This window comes from Polyodon spathula, chromosome 31 (assembly GCF_017654505.1).
Source record: "Polyodon spathula isolate WHYD16114869_AA chromosome 31, ASM1765450v1, whole genome shotgun sequence".
NCBI classification, from domain to species: Eukaryota; Metazoa; Chordata; class Actinopteri; order Acipenseriformes; family Polyodontidae; genus Polyodon; species Polyodon spathula.
Window position 1 is genome coordinate 1,463,165 of NC_054564.1, and position 23,138 is coordinate 1,486,302.

General features: G+C 42.7%; 1 protein-coding gene and 1 long non-coding RNA gene across 5 annotated transcripts in view; one reads left to right on the forward strand and one right to left on the reverse strand.

Annotated features, from left to right (window-relative positions):
* The window catches only part of tet3 (tet methylcytosine dioxygenase 3), a 50,609-nt gene extending 31,418 nt beyond the window's left edge, over positions 1–19,191 (reverse strand). For 2 of the 4 annotated variants that reach the window (XM_041233397.1, XM_041233394.1), the window contains exon 1: positions 2,113–2,539. In XM_041233397.1, coding sequence (XP_041089331.1) covers positions 2,113–2,139 — 27 coding nt within the window. In that variant the 5' untranslated portion in view covers positions 2,140–2,539. Of the gene's footprint in view, positions 1–2,112; positions 2,540–2,823; positions 3,189–18,155; positions 18,213–18,748 lie in introns of those variants that run through there. The other 2 variants (XM_041233398.1, XM_041233395.1) reach the window with 2 other exon arrangements.
* Positions 18,347–21,385, forward strand: LOC121303005. The gene is made up of 3 exons (XR_005947748.1): positions 18,347–18,418; positions 19,361–19,451; positions 21,140–21,385. It is a non-coding gene; the product is annotated as an uncharacterized LOC121303005 (long non-coding RNA).
* Positions 21,386–23,138: the final 1,753 nt, after the last annotated feature.

A 23,138-nucleotide genomic window follows, 5' to 3' on the forward strand; every position in this document is an offset into this window, starting at 1 on the left:
TGCTCTCCTGTGATAAGCGAATCCTGGCTATACCAAACTTTAGACGTATTCCAATTTTGTTACATAAAGCGACCCGGGTGTATTTAATGATGGGCAGAATCTCTTCTGATTAACCTTTTATCCCACAAATCTGCCACGACCACCACAGTGACATGCAGGTAATCCACTGGGCATTTCTGCACACACCTAGTGCCACCCTCGCCGCTGCCCAGCCTGGAACACCGCAATGGATAGCTCACCCACTTCTTTCGTTTAGCACAACACCACTGATTCTGTTTGTCAGCCAGCAGGCACTCTGCCCAGGGGGAAGCGCAGGGCATTCATCCCCAACACCAGACCGCTGTGTCAGACACCCCAGCCAGCCCAGCCCAAGGTCTCCAGGCGTGGTTCACCTCATAGAAACAGAAAAGCAGAACTACCCACTTTGAAATAACTCTTAGCACAGAACCACTGCGGTGCCATTGTAGCGCCATTGTCTGTCTGCATTGCCACTGAAGATCGCCCGGGATGGGCGTAGTTAGTTGGCTGTGGTACCATTTTCTCAATCCCAACTTCATCCCACTGTTGCTGCACTTGTGCTACCATTGACCCCTTAGTGTAAAACCATTGCCATTGCAGTGACACTGTCTGTCTGCATTGCATCGATCGAGTTAAATTGGGTAAAACCCGAAAATCAGATGCCGTACATATCACCAATGACAGCCTCATCCCACTGTAACTGACCTACCATAAACCTGCATTAGAAAACCATGCACCATGTTAAATAAGCCAGTAAAACAAGTCAAAAAACAATTGTGCAGTTGTGCCAGCATTGCTCATCTCCAGAATGTGAGCACACCTAGTCTAGTTTACACGCTGGTGCACATTCAAGACCCACTCCTTCTCCCCAAGCACTGGGATGGTATGTGTCAGACTGGATCATCTGGTTAGATAAGATCTTAACAGCACAGTAAAAACAAACATCACGGCAAAGCCAAATAAGACATTTCAGATGACTGTATAAAACATACATGGGGCTGTAGTGCTGCATAGGGCTCTATTCACAAAACTTTAACTCAAGAGCTGAAGAATGTTTTATTTTCAAACTCTTGTCTGGCAGTTTGAAATTTAAGAAACTGCTCCTTGTCGGCGTGAATCAAATCTTCGACAGTCCAGAAAAAAAACAAAAAACAGATGTATTTCTTTTTTAATTGAGAGTGGCCTATTGTTTTACATTTGATTTCTCACCAATTTCAAATATCAAATCATTTTTTAACCTCAATGCAGCAATTCCTCACACTGTCCAGGGGGAACTGAAAGCTCAGTGGCCCCCTCCTCTCCTCCCCTCCCTTTCACACAGTGGTTTCACACTGAATTGGTTTCCAGTTGGCTACACTGACGACAACATTTCATTTCCAGTAGCCCACGTAGAAACCGACCGTCGGAAACAACAGGCCACCGCACCCAACCTGAAAGTCAGCCACACGATCTCTTACTTTTGTTGGGTGACTGCTGAGAACGTTCTGCACAGATCGTGGCTACCATCTTTCCATGCGATTGCAAATGTCAAAGCACATGGTTTCCTCTCAAGTTTTTGTGAATAAGTTTCTATGTCTACGTCACTTATGCTACGTTGTATGGTATCAAAACAGCAAAGATATTCACACAGCTACCCTAAAGGGTTAATTCATAGTTTTAAAACCATGGGAAAAGCATAGGGGAAAACTGGAAAAATGTCGTGCAAAAATCCAGTGGTAAACTTTTATAGGCGTTCATATTTTTATTGCAATAAAGAAACAACCTGTTCAGTTTTCAATAATTATCAATAACTGATAAACATTCAATAGTGCTGCATTTAAAAACAGTAAAAGAAACTTAATAAATTCAATGACAAAAGTCCTTTTCAGTGTCTTCAAAGATTATACAGTTTGTAATAACCCAAAACCTGAAAACCTTATCTTTATTTGAAAAAAAAAAAAAGAAAACATCTACGGCAAACAAATCACTATTGACCTTAGATTCAAATCTCTGCATTAAAAAAAAAAAAAAAAAAAATTTACAACCTATATTTGTTTAGCTATTGCTTATTTAGCTGTGCCTTGCAACCTATTAAAGTATTAGTCAGGTACTTACTCTTAACTGTATGACTGTGTGTGACATCGCATTACTAAATGAAACATTCCGCACTTCACCGAAATTAAAACAGCAATCATCACAAAGAACAGGGAATTATTTTAAAGTGTGATGGTTTTTTCTCTTTTTTTTTTTTTTGTTAATGTTAGCCCGATTTCCACTTCGCTCTTTTAACTCAAGTGTGCCACGCTGGTTCTGAGTAATCACAGTCGTGGGGAAAGATTGTGTTTCATTTTCTGCTCTGACTGGTGCACAAGCGCACTGGCAGCCACGCTGTTTCTATTGATCCTAGAATCACATTGAGGCCAAGTGGCTTTTAAGGTGGCTCGCTCTAGGTGATTTCAAAAGCCTGTATCTACTTTGCTTTATATCCCAGCCCGACTGCTTTGCAGGGAGTGGAAGTTTCTCAATAAAACGTGACTTCTAGGGCTTGAGGGGGGGGGCGTTGTTGCCACAACAGCTTTTCAGACTTTCTTTCCTTTCTTTCTTTCTTTTTTCTATCTTTCAAAGAAAGAAAGAAAGAAAGAAAGAAAGAAAGAAAGAAAGAAAGAAAGAAAGAAAGAATAGCTTCAACCACAGCTACAAAATCCACAATCAGAATTCTAAGGTCTAACTACAGCTGAAGAAGGTACCAGCCAAAACATTTGACAATTTGATTCGGTCTCTTACAGTCTTATTAATAACATAAAACCGATTCAAATAATGTCTTACCCAAAACAGAGACAGCATCATAGCTCCACCTTGATACAATCCTGTGTCAAGCTGCTTTGCTTGCCATCCTCTGTGGTAATTGGGTAACCTAGTCTTGAAGGCTAAAATCCTGAACTCCTAACTAGGTACTTCCCCTTTAATCTTCCTAATCCCGCAGACAGGCAGCCGGGAGGGGAGAGAGGTAGGAATACCAAAGTCTCTCACTGTGCAGCACAGAGAGATTGTCTGAGGGCCCCAGTTTGGTGTTCTCTCGTTGGCTCTCGTTATATACTGCTGTGTGATCATCACTGATTCACAGCTCTGTGGCTGAGCCACTCATTACAGTAACACACAGAGGCTAACCGTCTAATGGAAGTTCGCTAGTGACAGTAAGAAAGCAAGCAAGCAAGAAAACCATGTGCTCTGGTGTGTGATGAATGACTCATCACACACACACACACACACACACACACACACACACACACACACACACACACACACACACACACACGCACACGCACACACACACACACGTGCACCTCCCTTCCTCCTTCAGTATCGGAGACCCAGGAGTTCTCATAGTTTAGTAAGGTCTCTGTATTAGGGAGTCTAATTCCACATGGTGAAAAGTAAAAGGGAATCGAAACTTCACTTTTAGTTGTAATGAGAAATAACCACAGATACACTGGCACACACTCAAACTCACACAAACACTTATAGAGACAGACAGACACACAAACAGACTCACACACACATATAGATACAGACAGCGAGAAAGACAGAGGCAAATGCACACACATGCGTGTATTGCTAGATTTCTAGGAACATTATATTTATATATATAGATGAAAGATGTTGCCGAGCCGGTGCAGTTATAGGAACTCTAACAGAGAGGTGTGTGTAACATGTGGGTCTGTTCTTGATAAATGCTGTTTAAGAGAAACAGGCTGTTTTTACTGATCAAGATCCTAAGTGATGTGCAGTGGAGCCGGTGACAGCACTACCTCTCGTATCTCCACTGGCTCGCTTGACTCAGGCAGGAAACTGACAGGGAATTCCCCGAACGACCATCATCTGCTTAATATGCTGCACTCTGCACACACACACACACACACACACACACACACACACACACACACACACACACACACAGCATTGACACAGATACACCCACTGCATAGACACACATGCACAGTATAGAAACACACACACACACACAGCAGAAACTAGACACACCCACAGAGCACAGACACATGCACACACATACAGAGCAGACACAGATACACACACAGCTGACTCAGATACACACATAGACACACATATAGAGCAGACAGATACACACACACACAGCACAGACACAGATATACACATACACACTCACCCACTGCATAGACACACACATAGCATATTCACAGCACAGAAACATGCATACAGACACACACAGCATAGACACACACATGCACACACCCATAGACACACCCATAGACCTATACACAGATACATATACACATGTAGACATATAGACATAGACACAAACACACAAACTGAGACACACATGCACATTGTCCCTGTATTATACCTTTCATGGGGGACTAGTGATAATGTTGCTAGCGCTAACAAGATGCAAGAGGATGGATTTGAAAGTCTTGTCTGGCACTCCTTTAAAGGACGCAATATTTGAGTCGTTCTCACCCTGTTTGGAAGCGGATGGCATTGCCTATTGCGCAAGCCACCTCCTCCCGCAACATTGCGGTTGATCTGTGCCAAAGTCACGGGCTTGCCGATGTTGAAATCACCACTGATTGTGCAACAGGTGTGATATGGTCACGTTCAGGACAATGCTGACAGTGTTTGCAAGCTCTAGAGCTTCCATGATGAAGCCAGTGAAGGTGTGGGTCAAGCTGGTCAATAAAGCTACTTCACAATTCTACAATGCCTTCATAGCGCAAAGCGGGCGCACAGCGAAGACAGACTCGTACACGACTGAACTGAATTCTTTCTGGTTCAGCCAGTGGGAGATCTGCTTCATACTTCTGCTTAGTTTGCAGGAACTGGGGTGACAGACTTAGGCGTTCGTTTGATCAGCCTGCTTTCCTGGTATAGGTTGCTCAAATCGAGTAGACTAAATTGTATGAAATGAGCTGAAATACTGGTCTACTTGACTTGCTTACAGTATAGTATAGTCTAGTTGTAGTATGGCGTGGCATATTTATTATACATATTATAGTAAATTATATTCTGGTACAATATAGTATATTACAGCAAAGTTTGGTATGGTATAATATTTTATAGTATAGTATAGTATAGCATGGTATGTTATGGTATAGTATGTTATGATATTATATCACAGTACAGCAATTTGTAGTATGTGAATATATTACAGTACAATGCATAGTTTTGTATGGTACTCTGTATAGTAAAGTATAGTACAGTTTAGTATAGTATAGTATATCCCTTGCTTGTGTTTGTCTATATCCAGAGCTGTTAGTTTGAATATCCACTAATAATAAATAAAATACAAAACCTAGCACAGGCTGAAAGGATTTGAAATCTGCGACGGTGTCTTTACATCAAAGCAGATCTCTTGAAAAGCCGCTGTGTTTTTCTCTTTCCTCTGCATAAGCTGAGCCCTGGAGGGTGATGTAATCAGGCAGGCCCCTCGGCTTCCTGTCGTTTGTCTGACAAGTTTTACAAGAAAGATTAAAGCCACTGTCAATGCCAGCACCACCCACGATGCAGAACCACCTGAAAAAAACATTTCATTTATTGACGTACTCTGAACGTTACCGCTCCTCTGGCCAAGTTAACAAACGTCAAAGAGTTAATGGTTCTTCAGGTGGCAATCATTTTCAAGCCAGGCAGAATTAAGAACTGTAAAGAGAAATGAGAGTTTTGTCTGTCTGTGTGGCATTTAGATTCACCGAGACACCCCAGATTCTGCTACTCCTGATAACACGCTGTACAAACTGCTGTGCCCAAGTCTGATCATAGTGGGACAAGCGCTTCCCTAGATACAGCTACAACTCAAGTGGAACATCATTACAGATGTGACCCCAGCAGGGGGCAAAACAGACCATCGATAAAATAAGCTTTGAAAATAATTATGGGCTCCCAAGTGGCGCATCTGGTAAAGGCACTCCACATGGAGTGCAGGATGTGCCCTATAGCCTGGACGTCGCTGGTTCAAGTCCAGGCTATTCCTCGTCCAACCATGGACAGGAGCTCCCAGGGGTCAGCCAGGATGTCCTCAGTTCACCACACACCAGCGCCTCCCTGTGGTCAGGCTGGGCACCTGCAGGCTTGCCTGTAAGTGGTTCTGAGCTGCGCTGTCCTCTGACTGACATGTTCTCACCAAGACAACCGGACGCGACATCTGAGACTGACGTACAACATGAAACGTCAAAACCGAACTGGTACCATCATTGTTTGCCTCCTAGATAGGTCTGGCACCATACTCAATTAGGGAACATCGATTCGAAATGGTACCACAACGGTACCAATAATTCTGGCCATTGTGTGTGTGTTTTTAATAGGCCTTACCAGACCTTCTCTGTGCTTTACAATGCTTTACCTGGTTGGGCACCTCTCAGGTGCTTGTAAGTGGTTCTGAGCTGCGCTGTCCTCTGACTGCTACTTTTGCAGTTTTCACCCCTTGCTTTTCCCATGGTTATAATCTGCTTTACCATGGTGTGCCATGTTTATTATATGCTTTACCAGACCTCTCTGTGCTTTACAATGCTTCCCTATCCTTTACCATACCTCTCTGTGCTTTACAATGCTTCCCTATGCTTTACCATACCTCTCTGTGCTTTACAATGCTTCCCTATCCTTTACCAGACCTCTCTGTGCTTTACAATGCTTCCCTATGCTTTACCAGACCTCTCTGTGCTTTACAATGCTTCCCTATGCTTTACCAGACCTCTCTGTGCTTTGCTTTACCACACCTCTCTGTGCTTTACAGTGCTTCCCTATGCTTTACCATACCTCTCTGTGCTTTACAATGCTTCCCTATGCTTTACCTTACTACGCTTTCACTCTGCATTATTACACTTTGCTGTGCTTTGTTAAACTCTCAGGTTAATGCTGGACAGAGGCCTCCCTCCCTGCACCCCACCCCCCCACCCCCACCCCCACCCTCTCTCTCTCTCTCTCTCTCTCTCTCTCTCTCTCTCTCTCTCTCTCTCTCTCTCTCTCTCTTTCTAAGAGCAGTCTACTGAAGGGGATCTGGTGTCTAATAAGTCACGGCACGGCCTTCCCTGACACAACACACATGCAGGGCAGCATGCAGCGAACAACTCACAGGGAAAGACAGAGAGGGAGAGCGAGACAAAGAGAGAGGTTGAGAGGGGGAGGGGAGGAGAGGACGTTGAGGTGAGGAAGATAGAGAGTGAGAGGGTGGTTAAAAGAAAGAAAAAAAGAAAGGCAGCTTATTAAAAGAACCATAGCTACAAAATCCACAATCACAATTCTAAGGTCAAGCCATAAACTAAGTCAAGCAGACAAACGTTTTGGCGAGTGCCTGCTTCAGTACTCAACACACTGAGGCAAAACACAGCGCGCTGAAGGAGGCACTAGCCAACACGTTCATCTACTGGATTTAGTCTCTTATAGTTTTTGCCTCAAGCTTTATTAAAACAAATAACTTACCCAAAATAGAACAAAGAAAAGAAAACAGGGGTGGGGGAGGGGATAAGAAGGAGAGAGGGGGAAAGGCAGAAAGAGAGGCAGTTGAGGGCTCTGTTTTGTGGCCTTGTTTATTTTTTCCTGTCTCCCACCACCTTGGTTCAGGGGTAGTTTGTGCTGATTCTCTGTGAACACTGTCCTTGCTTCCCTCTCTGCTGCCCTGAGCCCTGGACCAATGCCAGTAACCCCTGCTCCCCCCCCTCTTCCTACAGCCAGATGGATCCCACAGGGGCCCTGCCCTGATTAGCTTCCCATATGTTATGCTCTGGAGCCGCTGAGTCTTAAAGCTACAGTAAGCTATTTCACAGTCATTTCAGTTTCCCCTGCTTATACATGTACTGTAAATTCTCCTTGCTTTACTGTGCTTTGTTTTGGTTTGTTTATCAATATGTCAGCACAGTAAACAGATTGCAGTGTGACTCTAGGGGTTAGAGCTGAGGAGCGACTGGGAGAATGGGAAGCAGTGTGGCTCTAGTGGATAGAGCTAAGGAGGGACTGGGAGGGAGGGAAGCAGTGTGGCTCTAGTGGTTAGAGCTGAGGGACTGGGAGGGAGGGAAGCAGTGTTGCTTCAGTTATCTAAGTACTAGAAAGGAGGGAGGGAGGGAAGCAGGGTAGCATTTGTCGTACTTTATTTCCAGTATCCGAACACCATACAATGCGTCACACGAAGAAATGTTGAACATCAGTAAGAACTTGCACACATCAAAGCTGTCCCTAATGAAGTTGAATTTCTGGAGTACTGAAGGAACCTGTAAGCCATTAGGCCGGGTTATTCGAAACACGTTGCAATTAACAACCTGGTAATGCATTCGGCCGGGATTGGCCCGTAGCTGAGATTTGCAAGAGCTGCCAAGCACATCACAGGGGGACGGAAACAAGTTTGATCTGCCCCGCCAACAGGATCCAGATTCCCCTGCTCACCCCACATGAGCTTCTCACACACAGAACAACAGAACAAGAGGAGGGGTTTGGAGACAAGAAGAGTCCATTCGGCCCCTCCAGGCTTGTCCCGTCCCTTATAAGAGTGCACCGCAGTATTTTCGTCCTTGCTTTTCCCTTGGTGGCACCATTATTGCAGATGCACATTCAACAGCTCCTATTAAAATGCATCGCCAAATACAACTTGTACTTGAATTATACTGAGCATCTGGATAGCAGAGCTGTGGTTTGCATGCAGTCCATAGTTTACCCTGGTTTGCCTTGTTTATTAATATGCTCTACCAGACCTCGCTATTCTTTATGATGCTAATCTCCTCCTTTACCATGCTTCAACTGTGCTGTATTACACTTAGGTTTTACTGTGGGAGCTACGTTGATGTTGTACTCTTGTACAGAGTGTTTCTTGTTATGAGTGGCTCCCAGCCTTTCAGCTATGTTAAATCTGAAATGCTAAAAGTGTTCAATGTTTAAATGTTTATGAAATTGAAGAAAAGGCCGCTGATGGCAATGCCACTGTCTAAGCACTTTTCAGAACGTCTGACCCTTGCACCCTGTAGCTGGTCTTGCACATCAGGCTGCCATATGACTCCATGTACACTAGGACAGTTTGGGACACTTCAGGCTTTTCAACTCACTTCGCAATGCATTCTGGTCCTGTTTAGGGTAGCTTTCACAGCAGGACTACACTTACCAGAATGCATTGGGGTGTGAGTTGAAAAGCCTGAACTGTCCTAGTGGTACTTGTACATCAGTGTGTGATCCAAACTGTACCCACTGGCACACACACTTTCCCATGATCTTGAACTATGTAGAATTAACTTCTATGGGAAAAACATTCTAACCGTTCTCCCCAAACACAGATTCACTTTGTGACTTTGCTAGAACAGGACTAGCGTGACCCGTGGAGGATAACCATCTGTTTATCCTCCAATCTCATACAGCTCTCTTTTCACCAGAGAACCAAGATACCAAACGAAGGGCATGGCAGGTTGTCAAGCGTTTTCAAAACAGACCAAAAACCTGCTTGGCATTGATCCTTTCGGAATAAAAAACAAACCAAAACATCAAACGCCAGTCAAACGTCTACCAGCGAAAAAAACCTCAGAACATCTACAGCTGGAAATAAGCAAGACTGAAAGTGAAAATCAGGAGGAGAGAAACACAATGCTCCATCAGCTGCAGGCACTAAAGCACTTTCAGTTTTTATTCAGTGCGGAGGGGTGCTCGGGGTTATGATGCATGTGTAAGCAGCTGCGAGTCACGCCAAGGCTACATTTTTAAATCACCGATCTTCCAAATACAGAAAAAAAACCCTGTATGACCCTGTGAGAATGTGAGCGTGCAGGCTAACACGAGGGCTTTAGGACCCAATGGAATCATGGGGAGTACTACTGTCCAGAGTAGTGGGATACCGTGGGATGGAATGCTGGTTTCGTAAATAAATTGGGTGAGGGCAGTTGGTTAGCTTGGCAGGGCTAGTTAAATAGTTTTATATCTGATAAGGATCCAGTCCTTGACAAGTGAATTAAGTCTATCCAAGAGAACCTGTGCTTTACTACCCATTCTCCTCGCCGAGACCTGAATGAACCTGCTTGCAGAGGGAGGGGAGGGCAGTCACTGGAACAGCACAGTGCTTAACTACCCATTCTCCTCGCTGAGACCTGAATGAACCTGCTTGCAGAGGGAGGGAGGGCAGTCACTGGAACAGCACAGGGTTTGTGGCGGTGAACACATAGCTGAATACTGAGAACACGCTGGTACAGCTCTAACCAAACTCCACACAAGACTGCAAGATCTGTCTGAGTGACTATAAATATTTTATCATCTAACATTTCCATTTCGAGAATGGCTCCTGATTTATTTAAAAGGTTTAAACGTTAATATTTGATAAAGGCTTAGAAACTTCTCTGTGCTTTCTCCCAATACCCCACATTGCACAAGTTTTAGACATTATTAGTGTTGCAGTCTAGACTCTTCGGCACATCAATGAAGGTTAATGCACACTGGTCTCTCATGCAATGCCTGACCACAAGCTCTGCAATGGCAGAAGGGACACTACAATGGCAGTGCAAGGGTTCTAAACCAAGGGGCAATGGCAGGACTGGGCCAGCTACAATGGGATGGAGTTGCCATTGCTAGAATGGTACCACGCTGTGCTTACTACACCCTTCTCAAATTATCTTAAATGGCAATGCAGGAAAACAGTGGCTCTGCAATGATAATGCAATAATACACATTGCACAAGACTGAACAGCTCCCTCCCTCCCTCAACCCTCTGACAGAAAGGGTGCTCCCTCAATCCAGGACAAGCATGGAGACTAAACTGCTCTCACACTCACCCCCTAAAGAAAGGGTGCTCCCTCCAGTCCAGGGCCGGCATATGCTAGCCCTGCTTTTTAGATGAACACAGGAGAGCTATTCTTAGTCTGCAGTGCCAACGTCATTCTACACCTTTCACGAGTGCTACTCTTCACAGAAACGCAAGGAGATGACAATGGAAGCAAACTGCAGTTCGTGATTCCTGTTACCTGAAATAGCGCTGCCTCTCATGCTACCAGACGAGATGAGTCACTTAGAAGTGACGCCAGTTACTGCTGCTTTAGGTTGCCTAGCGACCAGTGGCTATCACAGATTCCCATTATTTATAACAAAGAACCCCCTGAAAGAGGTTGGACATGACTCAGCCTGACTGGTCTTACAGAAAGTTACACGCTCGCTTTCGTGTCTTGAACTGAGGTTACAACGAAATGCATCTTCGTTTAACCCGTATGAGTACGCAGCGACCACACAGGAATATATCACTGCTAGATGTGCAAACAGCAATCCGTTTCCTACTCAGAATCTCAGGTCATAAAGTAAATTGACGCATTGAGAAAACGTTGTTATTGAAAAGCAAAACGAAAAACGTGCAGATTCTTCACAAAAGCGTACACATACAAGAGAAAAACGGCACTGGCTTCTGTGTCTCTGTTTACCTGTTTTAAGGTAAAGAGAACCTTGTTTAATATTTTCTTTGACATAAATGCTTAAAGGATTTCCACTATGTTATTGGAAATGTACGTTTTAGTCCTGATCTGTACATTCTACTTTGTGTTATTTTTGCATCTCATTGGAAGTTTTGAATAATGCTGGGGGGGGGGGGGGGGGGGGGGGGTGGGGATTGAGCTGATGTGTGATTCAGGACTCGCAGGATTTTACAGAGGACCCTTGATACCTGAACTTGAAGTGAATATGGCAGCACTAGATGAAAACCCTGCTTCGATACTGAAGAAAGTGAAAGGGTTTGTTCTTTCCAGGACGAGTGGCTTGGCACTGATAACGTTAAAACCCGGCTTTAAAAGTCTACCGGAAGCCATAATAGTTGTACAGTATTTCATGTTAGATTTCGAAATGTCACATTTTTAATTTTTCGTTCAGAAGACGGAAAACTACAAAGCGCTGTGTAATTCAATATGTTAAGGTAACGTTATTCAGCATGTTGCATTCGACTTTATGAAACAACATTAGTTCATTCTATTGAGTGATGCAAAACTTTTGGCCAGAGCTGCTTTCCATCTATTTAATATAAAACGACACGTACATGCGCACACACACACAGAGACTCACAGACATGCAGGCAGGGGGTTCCCTGGTTGTTAAAGCGCTCCAGAGCTCAGTGTTTGTAAACCTCACACACACGTGGAGTCTGACAGCATGGCTTGAGAGGAACGCGAGCGAGCGAGGGAGCGAGCAAGGAGCCAGCACGATCCACTGCACAGAAACAGGGCTCCTTACTGAATCCCGGAACACTACAATAGGAATTCACATAAAAAAATGTGGGAGAACATGTCAACAGTTTAGTCGCTTGTTTTTTTAATTAACTAGTGAGTCAAAGTTTTTGTGAATGGGAGCCCAATTTAATACCATAACAGGACAGAAAAACAGTTAAAGAGACTGTTTTAATGATCTTCACAGTGGCAGATTTTAATACCACACTACATACCTATCACTATATCTATCTATCTATCTATCTATCTATCTATCTATCTATCTATCTATCTATCTATCTATCTATCTATCTATCTATCTATCTGTCTATTTATCTATCTATCTATACAGGCACAGAATTCAAAAACAAACAGCTCTGTATCAAAGGAGCATAAGGACACAACAGAAAATTCATCAATCACAGAAATAACGAAAAAGAAAAGTAATCGATAAACTGAAAACTCACTGTTTTAATAATTAAGTACATTTTAAATCTACCTGTGTGTGTATCTCTCTCTCTCTCTCTCTCTCTCTCTCTCTCTCTCTCTCTCTCTCTCTCTCTCTCTCTCTCTTTCTCTGTCTGTTTGTCTAAGCCTGTCTGCCTATCTGTCTGTCTGTCTGTCTGCCTATCTGTTTGTCTGTCTGCCCATCTGTCTGTCTGTCTGTCTGTCTGCCTATCTGTTTGTCTGTCTGCCCAGCTGTCTGTCTGTCTGTCTGTTTGTCTGTCTGTCTGTTTGTACATACCGCTCCTGTGTTCAATTCCAGTCTGGGCAGAGCCTCCCTGGGAAGGCTGTGTTTGGAAGTCTCTACAGGGGTATCGTAGCCTCCCGCACTCTGAAGAATGCCCTACGGCCTCTCATCTGATCCTGACAAGCCCCATCCCAGCCCTGCGCTCTCTCTCCCCCGTCACTGAGGAGCGATTCTCATCTCATCCTGACATGACTTCCCTCTCTGACTCCAAGCGTGCACGGCCCATGGGCCGAGCTGTCAGTCAGGATCAGAGAGGAAAACAACAACAACAACAACGGCACGGAAAAGCCACGTGCGCTTATCCCTGCCCCCAGCGCCCCCGTCCTCCCCCCCAGCACATCACACACACACAGGCTGCAAGCTAACTGGCTGCACAACAGCGGTTTCATTTGAGTTATTCAAAGACAGTCTTTTCGAACATAAGAACGTAACACAAGTTTGGGAACAAGAAGAGGCTGTTTGGCCTATCAATTCACCCCGACTAGAAGGACCTAATCGAACAGCACAGAATCTAATTGTGTTTTTAATGGTCCCAGTCTTTTAGATACATCACCTGGGTGGCTAATCTCTACATTTAGAGCTTCATGCATTTATTTATAATTACATTTGACTTTCTTTTAGTACTTTTAAATTGACCAACTTCCCAACGTTTCGATATGTTTAACATACCTCTGTCAAGGGAAAGCGAGGCTTGTGATGCCATGGCAACTACACTCACTTATTTCTGTTTAAATGTCATTGACTACATAGTTAGTGATATAACGATCTGCTGTTCCTTTCAGGCCTCGTGGTATTGACCCTATTCATCCATGTATTTTCCTTTATTCTTCTACATTGTACAGTATCAAATTTTTCTAAAACTACACATCATAGGTCATTCATGTTAGGTTAATGTATGTACCACACACACACACACACACACACACACACATATATATATATATATATATATATATATATATATATATATATATATATATATATATATGTGTGTGTGTGTGTGTGTGTGTGTGTATGTGTGTATAGCTATTATATATATATATATATATATATATATACTTTCTTATACTGTATCTGAAAGAATGAATGACATCTTGAAGTAAGGATCTCACGCTTTACGGTTAACGTTACCTTTACACGAAAACATTCACAAATTCCTGCTCGATCAATCTGGCCTGGGTCACGCCAATACAATATCATTATTGCCATCAAAGTGTATAAATTCTACAGCCAACTGATACAGTATTTACAACAGCACCCACACAGGCGGCAGAACAATCATATAATAACACAATGGTCTCTACACCACACACGAGGGATATAGGAGAAAGAACATCATTGTAATAGGGGAGTTTAAAAAGAATAATATATAGTAATAGATGAGGCATAGTCTTGCTCCTCCCCCCCCCCCCCCCCCCACACACCCCTCAGGGCTATTTATACTTCAGTTTGCACAGAACCATGAGACGCCTGTCTCATCGGAGTTTAAAAGCGGTAAGGAAGCCATGATTACTGCAATGATGTCATCTGTCAGTCACCTTTCCCACGGAAAGTAGGTCAACATTAACCCTGTGTCTGCTGAATAGAGATCTGGGTATAAGGACTATAAGACAAAGGGCCGACTGATAGAAATACAGTGTGACCCAATCTTTTTTTAAGGAGTCATTTAGAAAAAAAAAATTGAATTTTCCGAACTAATTTTCCCGATATATATATATATATATATATATATATATATATATATATATATATATATATATATATATATATATATATATATATATATATTATATATATACATTTGTAAAACATTGTGTTTTGTACATGGCTTAATTTTAACTTTTTAAACATCAGGAGCATTGACTATATTGTAGCTGTACTTAGACTTTACATTATTCAAAGCATGTATTTCTAACCCAGGTATTGTAGTTAAGTTTTATAAGGGAATACACAGAGCAAGTAATGCAAAGGCAGCCTCAGCTGCCATAGCTTCCAAAACCACGTACAGAGACTCATACAGCAGCAAATTAACTAACATCCATATATTAGCAGGTGGCTTTTTTATTATCTTGAAAGCAAATAAGTTTCCCAGAATATCGCTTGTTATTAGGACATCAGAAGAGCTTCAGAATCTTAAAAAAACAGCCACAAAAATGCATTTTAATTATTTTACATACAGAAAATACATACATATATATACACACATTCACACATATACTGTTAATATGCATATAATGAAGACGCGTAATTGATAAATTGAAAGCTCATTATTTTAATAAGTAGCTACAGCATTTCTGCTTCCACCTTCTTCAGACAGCATGGTAGAAATACCTGCCTATCTATCTATATATATATATATATATATATATATATATATATATTATATATATATAGAGAGAGAGAGAGAGAGAGAGAGAGAGAGAGAGAGAGAGAGAGAGAGAGAGAGAGAGAGAGAGAGAGAGAAAAGCTGGAATTATTGATAATTGACCATTGCAACTCTTAATAATGATCAGTGATGCAGCTCGTATATGCTGATCCTCACTGTGTGTCTATGCTGATCCTCACTGTGTGTCTATGCTGATCCTCACTGTGTGTCTATGCTGATCCTCACTCTGTGTCTATGCTGATCCTCACTGTGTGTCTATGCTGATCCTCACTGTGTGTCTATGCTGATCCTCACTGTGTGTCTATGCTGATCCTCACTGTGTGTCTATGCTGATCCTCACTGTGTGTCTATGCTGATCCTCACTCTGTGTCTATGCTGATCCTCACTCTGTGTCTATGCTGATCCTCACTGTGTGTCTATGCTGATCCTCACTCTGTGTCTATGCTGATCCTCACTGTGTGTCTATGCTGATCCTCACTCTGTGTCTATGCTGATCCTCACTGTGTGTCTATGCTGATCCTCACTCTGTGTCTATGCTGATCCTCACTGTGTGTCTATGCTGATCCTCACTCTGTGTCTATGCTGATCCTCACTCTGTGTCTATGCTGATCCTCACTGTGTGTCTATGCTGATCCTCACTGTGTGTCTATGCTGATCCTCACTGTGTGTCTATGCTGATCCTCACTGTGTGTCTATGCTGATCCTCACTGTGTGTCTATGCTGATCCTCACTGTGTGTCTATGCTGATCCTCCCTCTGTGTCTATGCTGATCCTCACACTGTGTCTATGCTGATCCTCACTGTGTGTCTATGCTGATCCTCACTCTGTGTCTATGCTGATCCTCACTGTGTGTCTATGCTGATCCTCACTCTGTGTCTATGCTGATCCTCACTGTGTGTCTACGCTGATCCTCACTCTGTGTCTACGCTGATCCTCACTGTGTGTCTACGCTGATCCTCACTGTGTGTCTATGCTGATCCTCACTGTGTGTCTATGCTGATCCTCACTCTGTGTCTATGCTGATCCTCACTCTGTGTCTATGCTGATCCTCACTCTGTCTATGCTGATCCTCACTGTGTGTCTATGCTGATCCTCACTGTGTGTCTATGCTGATCCTCACTGTGTGTCTATGCTGATCCTCACTCTGTGTCTATGCTGATCCTCACTGTGTGTCTATGCTGATCCTCACTGTGTGTCTATGCTGATCCTCACTGTGTGTCTATGCTGATCCTCACTCTGTGTCTATGCTGATCCTCACTGTGTGTCTATGCTGATCCTCACTGTGTGTCTATGCTGATCCTCACTGTGTGTCTATGCTGATCCTCACTCTGTGTCTATGCTGATCCTCACTCTGTGTCTATGCTGATCCTCACTCTGTGTCTATGCTGATCCTCACTGTGTGTCTATGCTGATCCTCACTGTGTGTCTATGCTGATCCTCACTGTGTGTCTATGCTATCCTCTCTGTGATCCTCTGTGTCTATGCTGATCCTCACTCTGTGTCTATGCTGATCCTCACTGTGTGTCTATGCTGATCCTCACTCTGTGTCTATGCTGATCCTCACACTGTGTCTATGCTGATCCTCACTGTGTGTCTATGCTGATCCTCACTCTGTGTCTATGCTGATCCTCACTGTGTGTCTATGCTGATCCTCACTGTGTGTCTATGCTGATCCTCACTCTGTGTCTATGCTGAACCTCACTGTGTGTCTATGCTGATCCTCACTGCGTACTGCTCAACTGCGATATTTAGATGACTTAGGTGGCATATTTTCGAAGCGTCTTTAATTAACTCCTATTTTCTGAATGAGGAAAAACCCCTGTTCATTTTCAAAACTAGAACCAAATATTTTACGTCCTCTTCAGCACTCTGAAAGGGGCTTGTTTCTCATTAACAAGGTTTTTTTTTCACTTTCAAATAAAACAGGAGTGAATTCAGGAATGGAGGAAAATGGGGGACCTTGATGTTTAAAAGATTGTACTTAACTATGCAGCTGTCCATTTGAAACTGCGAAGCAATTCAGCAAAATCACAAAAACACCTTGCAATACTAGAGCAGCGCTGTGCTACAAAAGGGTAGGAAAACAGCTGGGGAACTAGACAGGCACAGACACACACGTGCGCCCAAATACGCATGCGTGCGGCCAACTAACTTCCCTTCACCTTACGAGACACACAAACTCCTTTAAACTCAGTGTACGAGGTGAGTCTAATCTACCCGGCAACAAGGCACCTGATAATTCAAATACATAAATGCACAGGGTAGAAGGTGACAGGGAATCACGACAGTACCCCAATGAAAACACAGACAGTATCAGTATCAGTGATCAGCAGTCTTTTTAAAATCAAGAATGAAATCCCTGTTCAATGAAAGCAGGCATCAAAGCCTGATTAAGACAGAGGTGTCGTTATTATATAATCAATCAACACAGTTCTGAGAGCACAAAACAACAGTGTTCAGCTAACGCTTATTCTTAAAAAATATATATATATAAAAAACACTGTTGACATTTACAATCACACACCCCAGACATTTAGACAGATAGATAGATATTATATTGAGTAAAAGTTTTGCAATAACAGATTCGTTAGGGACCAAATGAAATCTCTCAACCACACATCCGTCTCACTGCATAATTTTTTAATCCCGGCGGGATACAAAAATAAAATCCCATCGCAAGATAGCACGAGATCAGTTGTGAGCCTTTTTAGTCAGCGGTGTAAATCTGTATACTGTCTGAAACACCAGCAAAAAAAAATAATATAATATTAATAGAATCTGACCCTAATATTCAGACAGCAGTAACCCCCCCCCCCCCATTTCCATCGCATTTCTTTTGGACTCTTACCTCTTTAGCCAGTGCTGGGACTCTGCCCCGTGCTGTATTACTGCCCTGGAGTCCCACCTTTACACAGGGGCAATCACAAAGAAGAAGAGAGAAAGAGAGAGGGAGGGAGAGGATAACAAAATCAATATAACAATGCGACAGACATGGAGGACACCCCCCCCCCCCCCCCCCCCCAATGAGCAGGTCTTTAATGATTAACTAGCAACCAGAAGAACAAACAAAAAGAGAGAAAGAAAGATATGTATGCTGTGTATCTTTAAAATGTAAGTAGCATGTTTGCTTGTGTGTGTACATGTATGGTATTTATGTATATAACATCTTTGTGTGTATGGGGCAGCTTTTAATAGTCATAATGTTCTAATATATTTGCATTTACATTATATATATATATATATATATATATATATATATATATAAAAATTCATGTTTGTACAAAAAATGCAATTTATCTTTTTTTTTTCTTTCTAAATCTCATTTCATATGTGTTGCACTATGTTCCTGGATTTGGATTTAAATGCCCACAACCAGAAAGCAAACCCCTAGTGTGTTCAGCATGCAATCTACAGGACAGACACAGAGGTCTCTATAATTACCTATTAATCCGTACTTCCTTCTTCTTTATGATGGCAGGCTTTACTATCCCCATCAGAGTCTAGATCTCTCTTTTTTCCTTCCTTTCTCACTCTCCCTCCCCTCTCTCTCCCTCTCTCTCTCACCCCCTCTCTCTTTCATGCATTCAGGCAGCCATCTTTCCAGCCTGTCCCACTAAGACTTCTCATGCATTGCACTGTGCAGTACAGTGCTAGACTACAAGAGGGTTTTTTTCTTTCTTTTTCTTTCTGTAAACCGTGCTATCTCTTTAACGCTGCTGTGTGCTGCTGATCCCCCCCTCCACCTCTCTCTGTCTCTCGCTCGCTCCCTCTCTCTGTCTCTTTCTCCCTCCCCCTTTTTCTAGCTAGCTGTGTACGTGATTGGAATGCTGTGCAGGGCGTCCTTTCTCCTGTCTGCCCTTGCTGTGTTGTGATGACTCCACAGCGGATCATGCATATGAGAGCAGCAGCCAATAGAACACAGGGTGGCTTCTTGCTGCTATGGGAGAAAAGAGAGCGAGAGAGAGAGGGAGAGGGAGCTGGGTTGAGGAAGGGAGGGGGCAGTGCGTGTGTGTGTGTGTTTCTACACATTGTCGATTATCTTTCCTTACCCAGGCTTTGCAAAACAATGTCTTTGGTATTTCTATCACTGAGGCCCATCTGTGCAACTGCTGGGGGTAAAACACGAACCGGAGTCACATAAAAGGTGTGGAATGGATTGGACTGGCTTTGCTAATCACACTATATATCTGCTATATTCTAGTCTTTAGAGTAAATCTTGCAAATATTTTAGATAGAACTTCTATTTTATTGAAAGTCCCTTTTAGTTGTATATATTTTATAGTCTTCAGAGTAAAGCTAGAAAGATAATATAAAAGTTATATCTATATATATATATGATATATATATTTATATATCTATATCATATATATATATATATATATAGATCCTTTATGTATATATATATATATATATATATATAAACATAATATGTTCCCTTAGTGTTTGTCATGCAGTTAGTGTTTGCAGCATCTTTGTTTTGTAGTATATTTTGTTATTCATCTTTGTTTTTAAGTATATTTTGTTATTCATTTTAACAGGTGTTCTTTTTTTCTAAAGTAAATTAACTGAAAGCTGTAGTGAACGCTATGGGCCAGGGATTAAGGGCTCTGTCGTTTTACACCTCAAAGGACTAGATGAGAATTTTCCCTTGGGCAGTTTTGCAATTTTTAATTTTTACATGTTTTTAAATTAGTAGTCACCAATTTGTTTTTGGCTATTTTCTCCCCAATTTAGTATTATCCAATTATTTCGTTTAGTTCAGCTCACCGCTACCACCCCTGTGCTGACTTGGGAGGGGCGAAGACGAACACGTGCTGTCCTCTGAAGTGTGTGCTGTCAGCAGCATGCTTTTTTACACACTGCAGACTCACCATGCAGCTACCCAGAGCTACAGCGTCAGAGGACAACGCAGCCCTGGCAGCTTACAGGCAAGCCCGCAGGCGCCCGGCCAGACCACACGACCTAACCCTCCCTCCCACTGGGTGGTGCTCGGCCAATTGTGTGCCGCCCCCTGGGAGCTCCCATCCACGGTTGGCAAAGGAATAGCCTGGACTGGAACCGCCGACATCTAGACTATAGAGCGCATCCTGCACTCTATGCGAGTGCTTTTACTGGATGCGCCACTCGGGAGCCCCCAGTTTTGCAGATTTTAAGGTCGTCCCTTAAACTGCTTCAGCACATTGTTAAGTATCGAGAGATGATGATAAATATTACAAGATGAGATCGTCTCACAAGAAGAAAAGGACAGGAAAAACAACCGTAGAATGAGCACAAGGTCTGCCGCCAAAGATCGAGACAAGATTTGAATGTGGCAATAGATAAGTTGTGTAAACTGTAGACATACACTAGACAAAGAACACTATGCAGTGTGGCAGCAAAAATCGTTCGCTAAATTGCCAAAAGTCGTTTATTTTATCCAGAGGCACAAGGCAAAAGTACTAGACAAACGTTTCAATTCAAAACCACCCTCGTTGGTAACAGGTGAAAAATACCCACAATTTAAATCACCTACTGAATCAGGATCATAGGGGACATGTACAAACAAGCACAGATATCAGTGTTCAATTCATTAGAAAGGAATTGTACCAGGGCCAATATAATATACAATAACATTATCATTAGCATACCCAACTGATCAATGGGAATACATAGAATAAGATGCATATCAAAAGTTAATTATTGCAAATTTTACCCCCTATGGCAGTTCAGTGAAACAGCGCCCACTGTAAAGGTTTCTTTTGGTTGTCGCTGGCAGACCCCGGGTTCTTTGGTGCCTGCTTGGCTTCCTCGTAAGAAAAGTCTTGTTTTATTGTTGTTTTTTTATCTCATCAGTTGTGCATCACAGCCCCTGATCCGATGCTATAAGCCATGCATGCACCATCGCTCCAGTTTTCTTATTCAGTGAGGCGTTCTGCTTGCTAATTTGAACCTGAGGACTCCCCCAGCTGAGACAATGGACACTGGGGTCGCCCCCACCAGCTTCCAGCCAGTGGATTAGCCCCCACCCCCAGCTCCTGAACTGCACCCCACCACCCTCCCTTGGAAAATGTACTTTTGCCCAGTATTTCTGCAGTTTTCTCCCCCATGCTTTTCCTAGTTAGACTCTGCATTTACCATAGTTTACCCTGGTTTGCCATGTTTATTTATAATTAATAAATAAATAAATAAATGCAGAAAGGATCAGAACAAGAGGATCTTAAAACCGTGCTCTAACAAAACGTTTTTTTTTTCTTGTCGACTTTCTTTCTCTAACTCACAAACTTTTCTTTTTTTGTTTGTTTGTGGTCTGCCTTTTTTAAAACACCAGACTTTCATGTTGCTATATTACACTTTGCTGTGTTTTTATTTTAACAAGGGAAACTTGTATAAGGGCTTGCTCTTAAACATTGCTTTTCGAAGTAAGTGCTTTTGACATGTCATGGATGATACAGCCCTGCATGCAGCAATGTAACAGGGATACCAGCGAGTGCACTGCTGTTCCTCTGGGGTGAATGTGAAGCTGCTGTTGTATTGATGATAGACATTGATAAGCCAGTTCAGAGCTGTGACACACAAAGCCAGTGCATGCTACTGAAGTCCTGCTTGGGATGGAAAGCAGGTCGTTGCTAAGGAAGCTGGGCTGCTTAGCAACCAAATACAGGAAGTTCCCGGGAGGACACGGTTAGGAAAGTAAACAGTGTTTCTGCAAACCAGTATCAGGAAATTACTGACAAACAGACACACACACACACACACACACACACACACACACACACACACACACACACACGCACACACGCACGCACACACGCACGCACGCACGCACACACACACACACACACACACACACACACACACACACACACACACACACACACACACACACACACACACACGTCTAACTTCAGTCAGACAAAACTCCGCACAGGGTGAAAGTTGACAACTTTTGGCTAATTTCCATTGATAGTCCCTGGTTTCCATTTATAGTCCCTGATGTTAAAAGGTGTTTTACAAAGTGGGGACGTCCCCACAACGTTGTTTTTTCAGGAGTTACTATCTCTGTGGGGACATTTTCTCAAATTGTGTCTGCATATTGACAGTAATACCTGCCCACACACACACACACACAGCATAGTCACACACACACACACAGGCACACGCAGAAACTGCACACCAACTGCTGTGACATCACAAGTCTATAATGTATGATTCATTCTCATTTAGGCCATGCTGACAGAAATGCATGCATGCACTATATGTTATTGTGAAGGGGACCTGTCACTAATGTTAATTAGTTTTTAGGTCCGAAATCACAAGCTAGTGCTGTATAATATAAGAGTAGCTCAGCAATACAAACTCCCAGCAGTTTTTACCTAGTTTATCAATCTTCTCTGGGATTCGACACGCTTTCCTCTGCTTTACTACAATCTTGCTGTGCTATTGCTGTTCATTACAACCAAAACACGGCTACATTTCTCTGATTGTTTCAATGCCATTATGGTTTGTGATGTTTTTTAATGTGCTTTACCACACATCTCTGGGCTTTACAATACTGGCCTATGCTTTCACTATGCTTCAGTACACTGTGCTATGCTTTTACTCTGGGAAACTTTTATAAGGGAAGTAATAAATGACGTATTTTGGTGTATCGAAGATTTACTATATCAGCACCAAATTACTACATTACCCTATATAACAATGGTGCATTTATGCATAAAGGTACATATAGAATAACAGACAGGACAATAATTCCATCTAGGGTTTCTGTGACGTCATAAACTACGAGAGCGCTTCAGCTTTATTTGGATGCTTGTCTTTACCTTGTTTTAATTTCTCGTTCCTCTCCAGTTTC